The 13,618-nt window shown below is 38.6% G+C and overlaps 1 protein-coding gene across 2 annotated transcripts in view; it reads left to right on the forward strand.

Moving 5' to 3' along the window:
• The window catches only part of GRM1 (glutamate metabotropic receptor 1), a gene marked incomplete at its 5' end in the record, with an annotated part of 170,642 nt that overhangs the window by 120,062 nt on the left and 36,962 nt on the right, over positions 1 to 13,618 (forward strand). For both annotated transcript variants that reach the window (XM_080616429.1, XM_080616430.1), the window contains one exon: positions 8,051 to 8,297. In XM_080616429.1, the coding sequence (XP_080472555.1) occupies positions 8,051 to 8,297 (247 nt within the window). The remainder of the gene's footprint in view (positions 1 to 8,050; positions 8,298 to 13,618) is intronic.

The raw sequence follows: 13,618 nt of genomic DNA on the forward strand, positions 1-13,618 counted from the left end.
GTAGAGGAAGTTCTGTGCTTATTATCCAGTTTCCCACTCTTTTTCCTGTTGCTATAAATACTTTTTGTGGACACATATTCTTGCAACTTTTTGACTCTGATTGACTTCTTTCAGCTCTCACAGATAATAATTATAAATGCAAGGGGACATTCTGTGTAGATGGCAAACCTGTGTTGATACAGAACTATGTTTTGCCGAGGGCAGCCTAGTGAAGGAAGAGATAGCCCTCTCCTGGGGCGGCAGACAACTGTGTTGTTAGCATGGCCCTCAGGTGCTGCATTGTATTTCCCTTTTGAGTCCTTTCTTTTACTGCTAGCCAACACAAGAGACAGACAATGCAGATTTATGGAAAAGGGGAGAATGAACTTTTTCTCTATCATAAGCATGTTTTGCTCTCACCTGTCTCCCCTTCCAGTGATGAAGTGCTTGCAAAGCCACACTGCCAGCTGATGCAAAGGCCTCCAGCTTTGCTCTAGCCTCTTCCAAAGTTAGAGAGAGGCTGCAGCATTGCACATCAGCTAGGAGTGTTTGTGAATACGTAGTATCTCACCCAGACACGCTCTGACAGCTCACCCCAGCACTGCCACCTACAGAGATCAGGCAGACCCAGTCTTTGCATTCCCTTGACGCTGCAGCCAGCCTTTGGGAAACGACAGTCTTATCTCCTGTTTAGCTCCTTTGGTTCACTAGAAAGGAGATGTAAAATGAAAGCTGTTTCTGCTCCGTTGGGCACAGGCACATTCAAACACAGCTTTGTCATCTCCCACAGTGTGAGCATGAGTTATGTGCATTGCCACTTGGTGTTTACATGTTAAATCTGCTTTTCTTGGAGTTCTATAGTTGTGTGAGAGTCTGAATGTCCATGGAGAGAAGCAGAAAGGGTCGGGAGGGGAAGTGAGCTTCAGACTCTTGTGTCTGCTAAGCAAAGAGTGGGAAATACAGGAGCAGTTAGAGATCAGTTTCCTTTTGTTTTGCTCTCTGGCTGGATCTGCATGTTCAGACTTGGCACAGAGCTGCTCAGTCCCCTGTCTCCTGCCCAGTGCCTAGTGACTGAGAGTCCCCCTGCATCTGATTAATGAGTGAGTCAGCAGCTTGTACAGTCATTTCTCCTCATAATATTTCTGCTTTGCTGTGGCACTCTTGTATTTGTGTATGCCAGCCTCATTCCGGAGTCTTTGACACTAAGCTCTTAAAACCCTAATGTGCTTACATAACATGATATGGAGAACCAAGAAAGTAAATTTAATTAAAATCTTTCCCCACTGCTTCTGACACACCAGGAGAGGCAAAAGGAAGACACTTCTTTTCAAACACTGAAGAGTAATATGGCATCCTCACAAAAACAGAGAAGTAAACTGAAGATACTGTTCATGTATAGTATGTCTAAAAGCGGAGTAATCTTCTAAAGTTTAGGTGTTAGACTTCTGAAATGAAGGAGAATATGTGCCTTGACAGCTGAATTAATGCTTTGGTTTCCCTTAGCCATTGAGTTGACACCTGTGAAATATGTTGGTAAAAGTAAGTAAAACCCCCAAAAAACCTTGTAAGTTTAATATCAACTTTATTTCAGGAGTAGAAGGTTCATTAGTTATTTGACTAACATTGCTAGTGAAAATAAATAAACCACTGCATATAAATATTGCTGCAATCAGCATCCTGTTAATGCCTTAGAGAATTCTAGTGCAAATATTTGAGGAGCTTCTGCTGAATAGAATCATAGAATCATAGAATAGTTAGGGCTGGAAAGGACCTTAAGATCATCTAGTTCCAACCCCCCTGCCATGAATACTCATCTTTTAATGGCTTTCATTTCTTTCTGTAGTTTAATACAAGAATAGAAGTACACTAACCCAGTTAAAAGGCAACATTCTCCAGATGTAACAAAGCAGTAGTATCTGAGAGACCCATGTGTTTCCCCATACTCAGAAAAAATAGCAGTGTATCTCAACAGGCAACTGTAACTGTATCCTAGCTTTTCAGGGAAAAATAAATGTAATTGCATGAATTGAATCTCTTCACTTGGGGAAATAAAAATGATTTGAAGAATGGAAGCAAAACCTTTCTGGTTTAATGACATCCTGAAAATGAAGTCTGTAACCCTGTGAACTCCATTTATTGCTTCACGAGTACTGTAAGACGCCAAATGTTTGTCAGCATGTTCTGAATCTGGTGAAGAACCTGCATATTTTAAGATATTCCTTCCTTTAGGTGTCCCAGTGAAAGCTCTGCTTCCTCTCTTCTTGCCCAAGGGCAGAGCAATGTGCAAGTCTACAGAGAGTGCTGTGTTATTTCGTATAGACTGGTGACATGATGTTCAAGAGGCAGTTAAGGAAAGATGCCTTTTCTGAAATGATACATCCTTCTTCACACTTACTTGAGAAGTAGTGGAGCTTCATCCAGTCAGATAGTTCACATACAATGGGAACTGAGTTACCTGTTTTATCTTATGTTGGTTTTGATAGCTCTTCTACATCCTCCCTGTATGTCCTATCTCTCCTCTTTTCCACTGTATTCTGCTGCCTCTTGAACTTGCCTCCCTGCTGCAAATATCAGACATCAAAGTAGGAAGTGAAGGGGTAACCATTCCCTACATGGTCCTCTTTTGTTGGAATACAGTGTAATAACTGTTTCCTGGGAGCAGAAGACATACAAGAACAATAATTTACCACAATGGGATTATTTGTTGAATGAAGCATTTATTATGGTCTGTGACAGATTTTTCAGCCTATCATTCTGTCTGATGAGAATTACAAATAATTTTTTAATTGAGATTGAAACAAAGCCTCTTTTTCTCTGATCCTCCTTTGGCTTGGTAAAGCACACATACACACAGGCCATTTTGCCACAAATGGTTTGTGGTCACACTAGCTTGCACATAGAGACAGCAAGGTCACTGAGACTGTCCACAACAAGTGAAGCCTACAGCTCTGCTTGTTCTGGTGACCAGGTAGCATTTCCTTGTCTTTCCCTCATAGGCAGTCAGCTACATCTGGAACTGTCTGGAAAACAGCCACTTACTTCTGAAAACAGAACTTCAAAAGTTCTTGTAGCTCTACAGTTGATTGTGGGATGAAAAAGATGGGTGTCTGCATGTTTCCATACAGAAAACTTTTACTCATCTGACTTGCTGCCTGTGACTTACCTTTGGACGGATTGGATGGGGCTTTGAGCAACCTGGTCTAGTGGAAGGTGTCCCTATGGCAGGGGGGTTGGAACCAGGTGATCTTTAAGATCCTTTCAAATGCAACCCATTCTATGATTCTATGGTAACGAGTGCAGCAGCGTAGACAAGTTCTCTTTATACCATCGAGACGTGAGGATTTTATTCAGCCATAAAAACATTAATGAACAGAACACACTTGTTATTAAGAAGGTGACATGAAGTGAAAAAGACAGTGCACAGGTTTTGAACACATTGTTCTACTAATTACTTTATAATCTGTTATTCATTTTGCAGTGCCTTAAAGTGAAAATTGTTAAATAATTTTGTTATCTTTGTTGTTAGATAATGTAAGAGATGTTATAAATAGAATGTAGGAGGGAGTGAACTGGCAATATTTGTAAAATATTTGAACCAATAATGGCAAAAGAGTTTAAACAAATGAAACCCCTTTCAAAAATTATTTCATAGAATATTAGTTTGGCATGGTTATTCAGGGGATTAGCCATTACTGACAGTGTGCCAAAAGACAAGCCACCAGGAAAGACCAGCCTGGTTGAACAGAGGGCTTTGGCTGAAACTCAGGAGAAAAAAAGAAAATGTATGACCTTTTGAGGAAGGGGGAGGCAACTCAGGAGGACTACAAAGATGTCATGAGGTTTTGCAGGGAGAAAATTACAAGGGCCAAAGCCTGACTAGAAATTGACCTGGCTACTGCATCTAAGATTTTCAGACCTCTGTAAGTACCACCAGAAAAGATGATAGCTCTCATAATACTTGCTAACTGGATGTGAGCTTGAATATTCAGCAGATAACAGTTAGTAATAAACCATAAATCTGCCTATTCCAGATGAAACATTATAATTTATAACAATCTTATTAAACAGATTTTGCCTTTTATTCTAATCAGGAATCGTCTGTGAACAGACTGTGTTCTTCATCAAATATGTGTTTGTTCAAAATTTACCAACTGGCTAGGTGTTGATCAGAGTCCCCAATCAAAATGTTTTTGCATTTCTTTCCATCCCAAATTCCTTCCTACCCTATTCATTCTGAGAACTGCAAATGAATAATCTTTTGTTCTTAATGTCTTACTGAATATTAACATAGGCTTTTCCTATCCTAATACATGCAAGTTAAATACTTTCTAGCCATAATTCTCACCATATAATTTTTCTTCAGTTCGTTGAGTAGGATTTGCACAAATATCCACTATGTTCTTGAGAACCCTGTTAGTTCCACAGTGACTCCACAACAAAGGCACTAGACTAAATTCATGGTTGTTTTACATTCAGGTCCTTCAAAGGACCTAGCTGAAGCTGATATTAGATGTGAGGCACACTATGGTAAAAGGAAAGACTCACAGTGAGTTTCATGAAATTTGGTCTCTCTTTCTTCCCCCTCTGCTTAGCTTTTACTCTTCCCAGCGTTGGAAACATTTTTCAGTTGTGTGCAGCCATGGCGTGGTATTTGGGTTTGTGGGGTTTTGTTTGGTTTAGTTTGGTTAGTTTGTTTTAGTAGTGTATGTGTGTATATAACCCCTCCTTTTTCAGCTTTATGATTGACTGACAGAAACAAAGACTAAAACCAAAACTAAGATAAGAAAAAAATGAGGCTATTGAGTAACTGTTAAAATGAAATTATTAGAGGAAGATTTGTATTCTATCCAATACAAAAATAAGTAAGTACGAAATTTAGGACACCTGAATTCTTCAAGGTCATTCAAAAAAGTGACAGCCTAATTTGAGTGACTTTAATTAATTCAGTACTCACATGGCTCAAAAGTTTCCTTCTCTTAGTGGAAGCTAAGGTCCTTTAAAAAAAACCCAACCAAAACCTAGCAAAATACTTTTTTATTTTTAATGTTAATAAACCCTAATGTTCAAATGAGTCTTGTAGATCAATGGTATTTTTTCCAAAGGATGAAAGAGGAAGGAAAAATAGAAGTTTCACAGTCCAGAGTTCTGCTTTGCCCTTTGTTATATTTCAAAGACCTACTGAGGATAAGCATAACTTTACACAGAAGCCTCACAGCAAACATAATAATAGTTCTTGCAGCTATTGAAGTGCTGTCCTATGAAAACTTAATTGAACATTGCCTTTGTTTTGTCTCTGGATGAACACAATTACATGATTTCATTTGTTTTAAAATAAACACACATTTTTTACTGATCATCCTAAGTAAATTTTTACAAGCTCAAATACAGAAGTATATCAATAATTTCTATAATCATTGCTAATAATATAATTGCTAATGATGAAAATGAGATGAAAGCCATTTTGACTGCAGGAAGTTAAGTTTAGATAAAGCATGACTTCTCAAACTGGATTTACTCAAAAATATCTTATTTGCATACAGAGATGTTTGTATTACTGATCTGTAGACAATTCATTACCATATACTTCACATGTTGTTTTCCACCACAGTACAATTATTTACAGGTGACCTTTAGGCAGTCACCTCTGCAGTGAGACTATATGCATGGAGCCCTAATGTAAACTACACGTTCACTCCTGATTAGTCAAAAGCAAATTCTCCCATCATCACTTTTTTTTTTTTTCTTGAGGTATGCATATTGTATTGAAATATGAGAAATCAAATGCATGCTTTGCTGAGTTAATACGTGCTTGAGGGAAATCGCCTCTTTTTAAATGCTGGCAAGTTCTGTTACATGTAGTTTTCTACTTCAAGCAGCCACATGAATGCTTGCCTCAGGAAACACGTGGAAGCTATCATCATCTCCTGCAAGTGTCACATTCCTTTTTTTTTTTTTTTTAATTAACTGAGAAAATAAGGAAGTATCTGAGATAAACTCTCAGGTAGAAAACAGTTAACAGTGAGTACTGTGCATTATCACTCATGTGATCTCTTCCACAACTTGCTGCCTAGAAGCTTCACAAGAGAGGACAGGCGTACTAAAAACAGGGGCTTTCCATCTGTCTTTCACATAGGGATGGGTGATATACTCACTTTCTATCTGCAACAAAGCAGAGTCAGTGATAAATTCACAGTGTATCAAACCTAAGGGGGCTAACCAGCAGATAAAACACACCTAGAGATAGTATATTCGGATAGCACATTAACATATTCAGTCAACAAGCATCTAGACTATGCCGTGCATACTATATGCAGTACCTAAATGCACTGGCATACTCTCTGCTTCCTATTGTATAAATATTCTGTCATCTTACATATAAGGTTTCTATTCTTGCTGTGTTTCTGAACATGGATCTGAATAGTATTGGTTTCACACAATTTGAATGGGAGTGATGAACCTTTTCCTGCAAAGAAAGTGGCAGATACATTGCCTTTAGGGAACATTTCTCCAGCCGCTCCTTGCTTGGTGGTGCTGGTGGTGAATGTATGACAGCAAGAGGAGCACATGAGCTCATTCTGTCAGATTACGCTGTTTTCACAATGATTTTTTAATTCAGCATTACAGCTGTTTGCAGTGTTCAGCTCATCTGGAAAATGGTCACTGAAGCAATATTTTCTTGCCCACTTGCAATCACTGTCCTGTGTGAGAGACACCCAGAGAAAGCAAGCTAGAAATCCTTGCCTTTGGGATCTTTGCTATCATAATGAATCCCCAGCTGATACAGGGCAAACAAGCCAAGAAGACTTACCAAATCAGAGCCTTTTCCAAGGATAAATGTAAGGAGGGACTTCATGATTTGATTTGAAAGCCGTATTGTATCTACATTAGGGGAAGGAACTATTTTTTTAACTTGAAAGTTTCAGTGAACTTGAAGATTTTCCCCTTTTCTTCATATTAAAATGACAACTGTCTTCTCCAACCTGAATTTGAAAAGTGTCAGTTAACACCTAGTCTCTCACACATCCTACTTTCCTAGTGTAGACAAGGTGTTACTTAGACAAAGTAACAGAGACTGGATTGCAAGTGCCTGTTAAACACTGAGTAACGTGGGAGGTCTACAGATAAAAGCATCTTGCAGTTTGGAGCATATTGTGATAGAATGACTCAGGGGGAAGGAAACATGTTCTTACTTCCAGCTCCCTCAGGACCCCTGCAGCACAGGTCTGCTGTGACTCGGGGCTAGCACTGACAGAGTTCAGCAGCTCATGTCGGAAACATGGGAAGGGCCCAGGACCCAGCGGGGTCTGATGTGAAATGCAGTCACAAATGGCACCCTTGGGCAGTGCCTGCACATCAACCCATCAGAGCTAAAACCTATGTCTGGGGAAAACCTTCACTGTCACATCGTTTCTCATCAACAGACAGAGACTTCAGTGTCTGCTCATGCTGCAGTTACATAAAAAGTGTTTCAGCCTTACAAACTTCATGTTACTTTCTGTAGCAATCCCGAATTGGCATATCTACTACTACTTCTAGCTAAAATGGCTATTTCTGATAACCTGAGAAGTGATGCTGATTTAGGTTGTTTGCTTATTAACACTGAAAGGGACATGGCTCTTTTGGCCCTCTAAAACATGAGATTTGAAAAAAGTAAAAGTCTTTATATGTGACAAAAAGTCAAATTTATAAGCAAATTGTTTTTAAAAGTTGTTCTAGCTGAAATGTATCATTCTGATGTTGGGCTGTTTAAACCCTTCTTAGCTGAAAGAGCACTGTGGAATGACAAGGAAAAAAATCAAAAACAACAAATTAAAGCTGACAATTTGCTTAAACTGGTACTTTCTCATGGGGCATTTCTCTTTCAATGAATTAAAGATTTCTGGGTGAAAAATAAAGTGGTTTTTTTTTTTTTTTTTTTTTTTTTTATTAATCAAAATCCTTGGCTGGCACATTGTTTATGCTTCTAAAGCTTTATAAGAGAAGTAAGAAAAACTCTTTGTTTCATCGCTTTTTTATATTTTCATGTTATTTTATCTCTGCTTATACCAACACTTTTTTCTTACTATTGTAGGCAATGAGAGCCTAGAAGAAAACTATGTACAGGACAGCAAAATGGGATTTGTCATCAATGCTATATACGCTATGGCTCACGGGCTACAAAATATGCATCATTCCCTTTGCCCTGGACATGTTGGGCTGTGTGATGCTATGAAGCCAATTGATGGCAGCAAGCTCTTGGAGTTCCTCCTCAAATCCTCATTCATTGGTGTTTCTGGAGAAGAAGTTTGGTTTGATGAAAAGGGAGATGCCCCTGGAAGGTAAAGACATGTTTCGCCTCAACTAGTTAAATCAGATGTTGGGAAGGGGGAAGGTTGCTGGGTTTAGTGATGGAGATTTCTGAAGTGGTTCTGCTTGATGAACTCCTGCATGCTCTCCTTGTTTCAGTCTAAATAAGACTGGTTGTCCCAGAGTTTAAAGATAGGTCTGAGCAGAGCAGGAAAATAGTTGTGTTGTGTTTTTTTATTTGCCAGAATGTGCTGTGATTCACTCATTTGAGGTCTAACGAATTCCAGCTGTAGTAGCTGCTACGGTCCACCCTTCCCTTGCAGACACACTGCGTACCTGAGCGGTGGGTGAGGCAGCAACCCTGGGGAATTGGCTGTCACCTTTGTTTCTTTTACAGGAGCCAGCTGACAGAAATCTTTTCTTCTTCATTTAGTTCTGTGGGCTATTTTAAGTGTGACACCTCCCAAATGGATTTTTTTTTTTTTTAATTTATAAATAAATTTAATTTAGCTGCTGAGGTACACAATCCATTATTAACTGAAACCTACTCAGGGGTTACTTCATTGGAGTTAGTTTTCCTACTCAGTTATTAAAGTGTTATTAAAGACTCTCTCACTCCATCTTTGGGCTTACTGCATAAATGCATCTGAGCACCAACACTGCAGAGAGAGAACTCTGGAACAAACAAAAGTTTTCAGTCCAGCCTATGCCTTCGAAGAGTATTCATAAGACACAGTAGCCTTCAAAGCAGCTCTTTATTTGCAGAACTGATCAACATTTTTGCCATTTGCTTGTTATATTTAAACAGTACATACATTTAAATAGCTTGCTATATTTAAATAGTAATAAAAAGGTGGTCAGATTGACCTCCTTGTTGAGTATTGTATACTTCAGATTTTTTTACTCAAAGATGTAGGTGAGATAGGTCAGACTTTGAAAGTAGAAGCAAGCAGTTCCCTTACAGCCAAGCACATACTCATTGACACAACTGCTTAAATCAAGTCTGCACATATAATTTAAATAAAACAGAGAAATAACTGCTTAGTGTAGCTTTGAGTTTATTATACACTATTTATCTCCATAAAAGCTTTACTCTAGCCTTGCATGTGCTGCATTGTCTGCCTGTTAGTTATTTGGTTTCATATTTTGGTGTAACTTTCTAGTTTTAGCCCAGATCTTATTTACTACCTTGTCACCTGGGCTGTTCTCATCAGCACCAAGCATAGAATTAAAATGAACAGTTCTTGAGTTCAAAATATTGGGGAGTTTACGTCAGGGTATTTCTCTGAGTAGGTCAGAATTTCAGAATTTATTCCATCCACCATTTTGGCCTGTAGTAAGGTTCATTTCTCTTTTTCCCTGGCCTATTTAGAACTTGATGAGTTATTTTAGGTAGGGTGGGGTTTTTTGTTGTTTGTCTTTTATATTTTCACTTGCTGGAGTTAGCAAGTTTGGACAAGAAATTTCAATTATTAAACTTTCTGTTATTTAGGTTGTAATCTTCAGGTCAGTCTGTGGCATTTATGTTGTGGGCAATATCATATCATAGAATGGCAATGTGCATATGAAATGTAATCTGTTCAGTCTGTCAGATCTTTGTATGGCAGCAGTAGTTTCTACCCATGCAGATTTTATTTAGCTCCAGATTAGCCCTAGTGTTCCCACAGCTCCACATGGAAAAGCTCTTTGTGGATGAGTGAACTGACTATAGCACCGTTTCAATACCCAAAAGAATTTTTGTACTTCAGCAAAATGGAAAGATAAACGCCACGTACAGCACATAAATACAGCACAGAGCTGAAATTTACTTTTTTTTTTTTTTTCTTAGCTTTTCTATGCCAGTGCAGGAATGTCACAGAAATGTGTAAAAAGTGTTTTGGTGTAATTTTACCATATAACGTGAACAAATCATCTTCACAAGATGGAGTAAATCCATCCTCCTTCTTAGAAGGCAGCAAGTTTTCTCATACCATATTTTCAAAATCCGTGAGTTTCTTTGAGCAATTGACACTCACAAGCTCCCAGTTACAATCATGGGTAGAGCAGACAGAGATACCTGTAGTTATGTTTGCCTGACATTGACATAATTTCCGGTTTTAACCCCTTACAGCTTCTTCAAACCTTAATAATTTAAATGTAACTTTTTCTGTCTTAGGCTCAATTCATGGTTTACAGCTTTTATCAAAATGAGATTAGAAAACGTGAAGCATATTTTCAAAGGCTTATTTCTTCTGAGCAGAATCTTTTATTTGAAGAGGTTTTATCCAGAAATGTGAAGCAGACCTTTATCAGAAGGGCACAAATTCAGTCACTTAACTGACTGCACTGCCTCTGGGAAAAATTACATGAATGTAACACTGGAAAATCAACAGTATGTGCTCACTATACTGTCATTAAGAACACGGTGGTAAAATTGCTGACGTTTTAACTTTCATTGAGTACCTCCCATTTGCTTTTTCAATAGTAATCATATCACTCAGATTCCTACAAATGGCTTGAGAAGGCGTGAGAAATGCAGTAGTCAACACCACATCCTTCTTTTGTCCAATACAAGGGGCAAGGGACAGATACATTTTGAGCTCTTGCCTGTTCTAAGATGACTGCCTACTTTCAGCTCCTGGCAGGTATGAAGAAACTTAACTCTCTAGGACAAACAATTTGCATAGGTCTTTGACCATAAAATATTATGCAACAATGGGCAGGAGAACTTTTAATCCCTAAAATGGACCTCTGTTGCGTGGAGAAATGCTGAGGTTCACAATGTTGGTGTTTGTTTTACCACAGCTAGAGTTGGACGTAGACCTATTCAAGCCTAGTTCAAAATTTCCAGTAGCTGCTCTGACTTCAGATGTGGCGACTCTATCAACCCCAGGGCTTTGACTACATTATCTAATGAATAATGCCAAGACTTCAAACTTGTATATAGAGGATCTTTTTTTCAAATATGCTTGGTTGTTTTAAAGTTTGTTTTCATGGGTGGTTGTTTTGGCCAGTTACAGCCCAGCATTGCTCATCACTGCCAGTTTCCATTCTGCCTTTCAGAATGCAAACCTCAATGGCAGTTTAGTATTATGGCTACGGAAAAAGGTAACTTCAGCTAGCTCAGACTAACCGGAGTAGGACTGTGCCTGTGACCAGCTGGATCACCTCACAAGTAACTTGTTCATATGACACCATCTACTTGGTCCCATCATTTCCCAATATGACAGAGAGCTTGTTCTTATATCAAACAAAGAGTTCATTTTCAAATGAAGCTTCATAATTACTGTCAAACACACTTCTTCTGGGATAATAATTTTTAGCTCGGGCTAATTAGCCGCAAACTATTAAATCTGTACATATGTGAGCAAGGGGATGGGAGGAAGTATTCCAGCACTGAACTTGTCCCTACTCAAAGCAGAAATATTTCATTAAGGAAAACAAGGAAAGGATAAAGAACTTAAGCATGTCTCTGTACACCAAGTGTGTGTTAGACCACATTTTCCCCACTTAAAATTCAAGCTGCATATTGAAGTTGCAAGCATTGTACTACAACTTGTCATATGCGAGACTCTGTAAGAGCTTTTAGTCTGCATACTTCATTCTTTGACAGATAGCGGATAGAAAAGGGAACAGTATTATAAGAAAACATAAGAATGGCTTTCAACCTAAAACCATATCCCTGAAATCGCCAATCTTGATTGATATTGCATTAACGCCACTCTGTGTCTTGTGATATATTTTTGCAAAAATGAAAACAATCTGTGCAGGCTTAAAAATTCCATGAAAGGAATGTGAGGTTTTTTGTAATCTTTCACTTCCCTTCCTGAATTAATTTGCCAGCCCAGAGTGACTGATTTTGTATCAGACTAATATAAGGTCATACTGAAATCCAAGTAGGTTCTTCTTGCTAGGAAGAGGCATGTACGTTCCTGCTCAGTTTTACTCCTGTCTGTTGAGTCTTCATTAAAAAGTGGCTGGCTTTTATTGCTTCTTGCTATCCTGGTTCTTCACAATCCTGAAACAAGTATTCTTTTTTTTTTTTTTTTATGTTCTTTCTTTTCAAGAACTGGGATATGAGAAGGAATTTTTTCATAGTGAATTTGAAATTTACCCCTTTTCTAAGCAACCGCTCAATTAGTAGCTGATTGCCAATCAATGAAGCTGCCTTCTGCTTGGAGCCTCATTGAATTCAGTCACAAGAACCCCTTTTCCCATGTGATTCAGTGGAGCTCTTCAGTGGCAGCTGACATTGTCCAAGTATGCGTATTTGCAAGACTGAGTTCTGAAGACAGCTGTAAATATGCACTTCTTTAAATTGTCCTTAGCTAGAGAAATCCCAAAGGCTCATTTAAGAAAAACAGACATATAGAGATTAATTCGAGTACCTCTTTCCTTTGTGAAGTGCAGAGACAATTTAAATTCTGCATGTTTAAACCACAGAAGGGAAAAGAAACAAGTATGTCTCTCTTTGCTCACAACCAAGCATCCCAGTTTTATTTATGCCTCATACTTTGCTTACCTTTCATTCCTAAAGCACATACAGATTAGCAACATTAGTAACAAACAAAAGATTTTTTCCCCAGAGACTCAGACAATCCAGTAGAGAAAAACAAGGCAGTAACTCTCAGGCTTGAGAAACAGAAGATGCTTTATGATTTTGGTTCCAGTGCTGATTTTTGGTTCTCAGCACTGCTTCTCTTATCCTTTTTTAAATGAGGCTCTCTCCCTTCTCATCTTAAGAGGCCAGGCTGTAGGTCCAGCCTCTTCTGTGGTTCTTCGTTTTTGTGCACTCTCCAATATTCTTTCTCCCATTCTTGCTTATTTTCTATTAAGAAATCACCACAGTTAATCACTGCTTTGCACAAATCACATTCTGTGGGTTAAAGAACAAGCAATTAGCAGTAAGGTCACATCAGGTCCAACACATGGAAGGGAATGATGGAGGCAGGGAAGCTGAATGTTTATTGTAACAGTGTTTTACCCTTCCTTTACATTAACCTTTGAAAGTCTTCTCCTACTTGTCTAGGGTGAAGAAGTAAAATTTATGCCTTAGTTGCTAACTTTTCCTGACAGTATCACTGGTCTGGGTAATATAAGTAGTTGAACTAGTGCTTACAGTTAACTTATGACATACCAGTTCAGTTAGTTAGAGTATTTCTACTGATTACTTTAGAGGTTCCAGCAGTGGCTATGCTGCAACCAACCTGTATGTAGACACCAACTGAATGTTAAAGACATCTTGAAAAATGGCTGAAAAACACACCAGACAGCACCTACATGTGCATCTTTAGCAGAGCTCGTTTTCTTTGATGTGCAATCCCTTCTGGATGCACAACTTTTTGGCACAGTTTTACATAAGCAGGGCAGGCAA

The sequence above is a fragment of the Psittacula echo genome (genome assembly GCF_963264785.1).
Source record: "Psittacula echo genome assembly, chromosome: 4".
In the NCBI taxonomy this organism is placed as follows: domain Eukaryota; kingdom Metazoa; phylum Chordata; class Aves; order Psittaciformes; family Psittacidae; genus Psittacula; species Psittacula echo.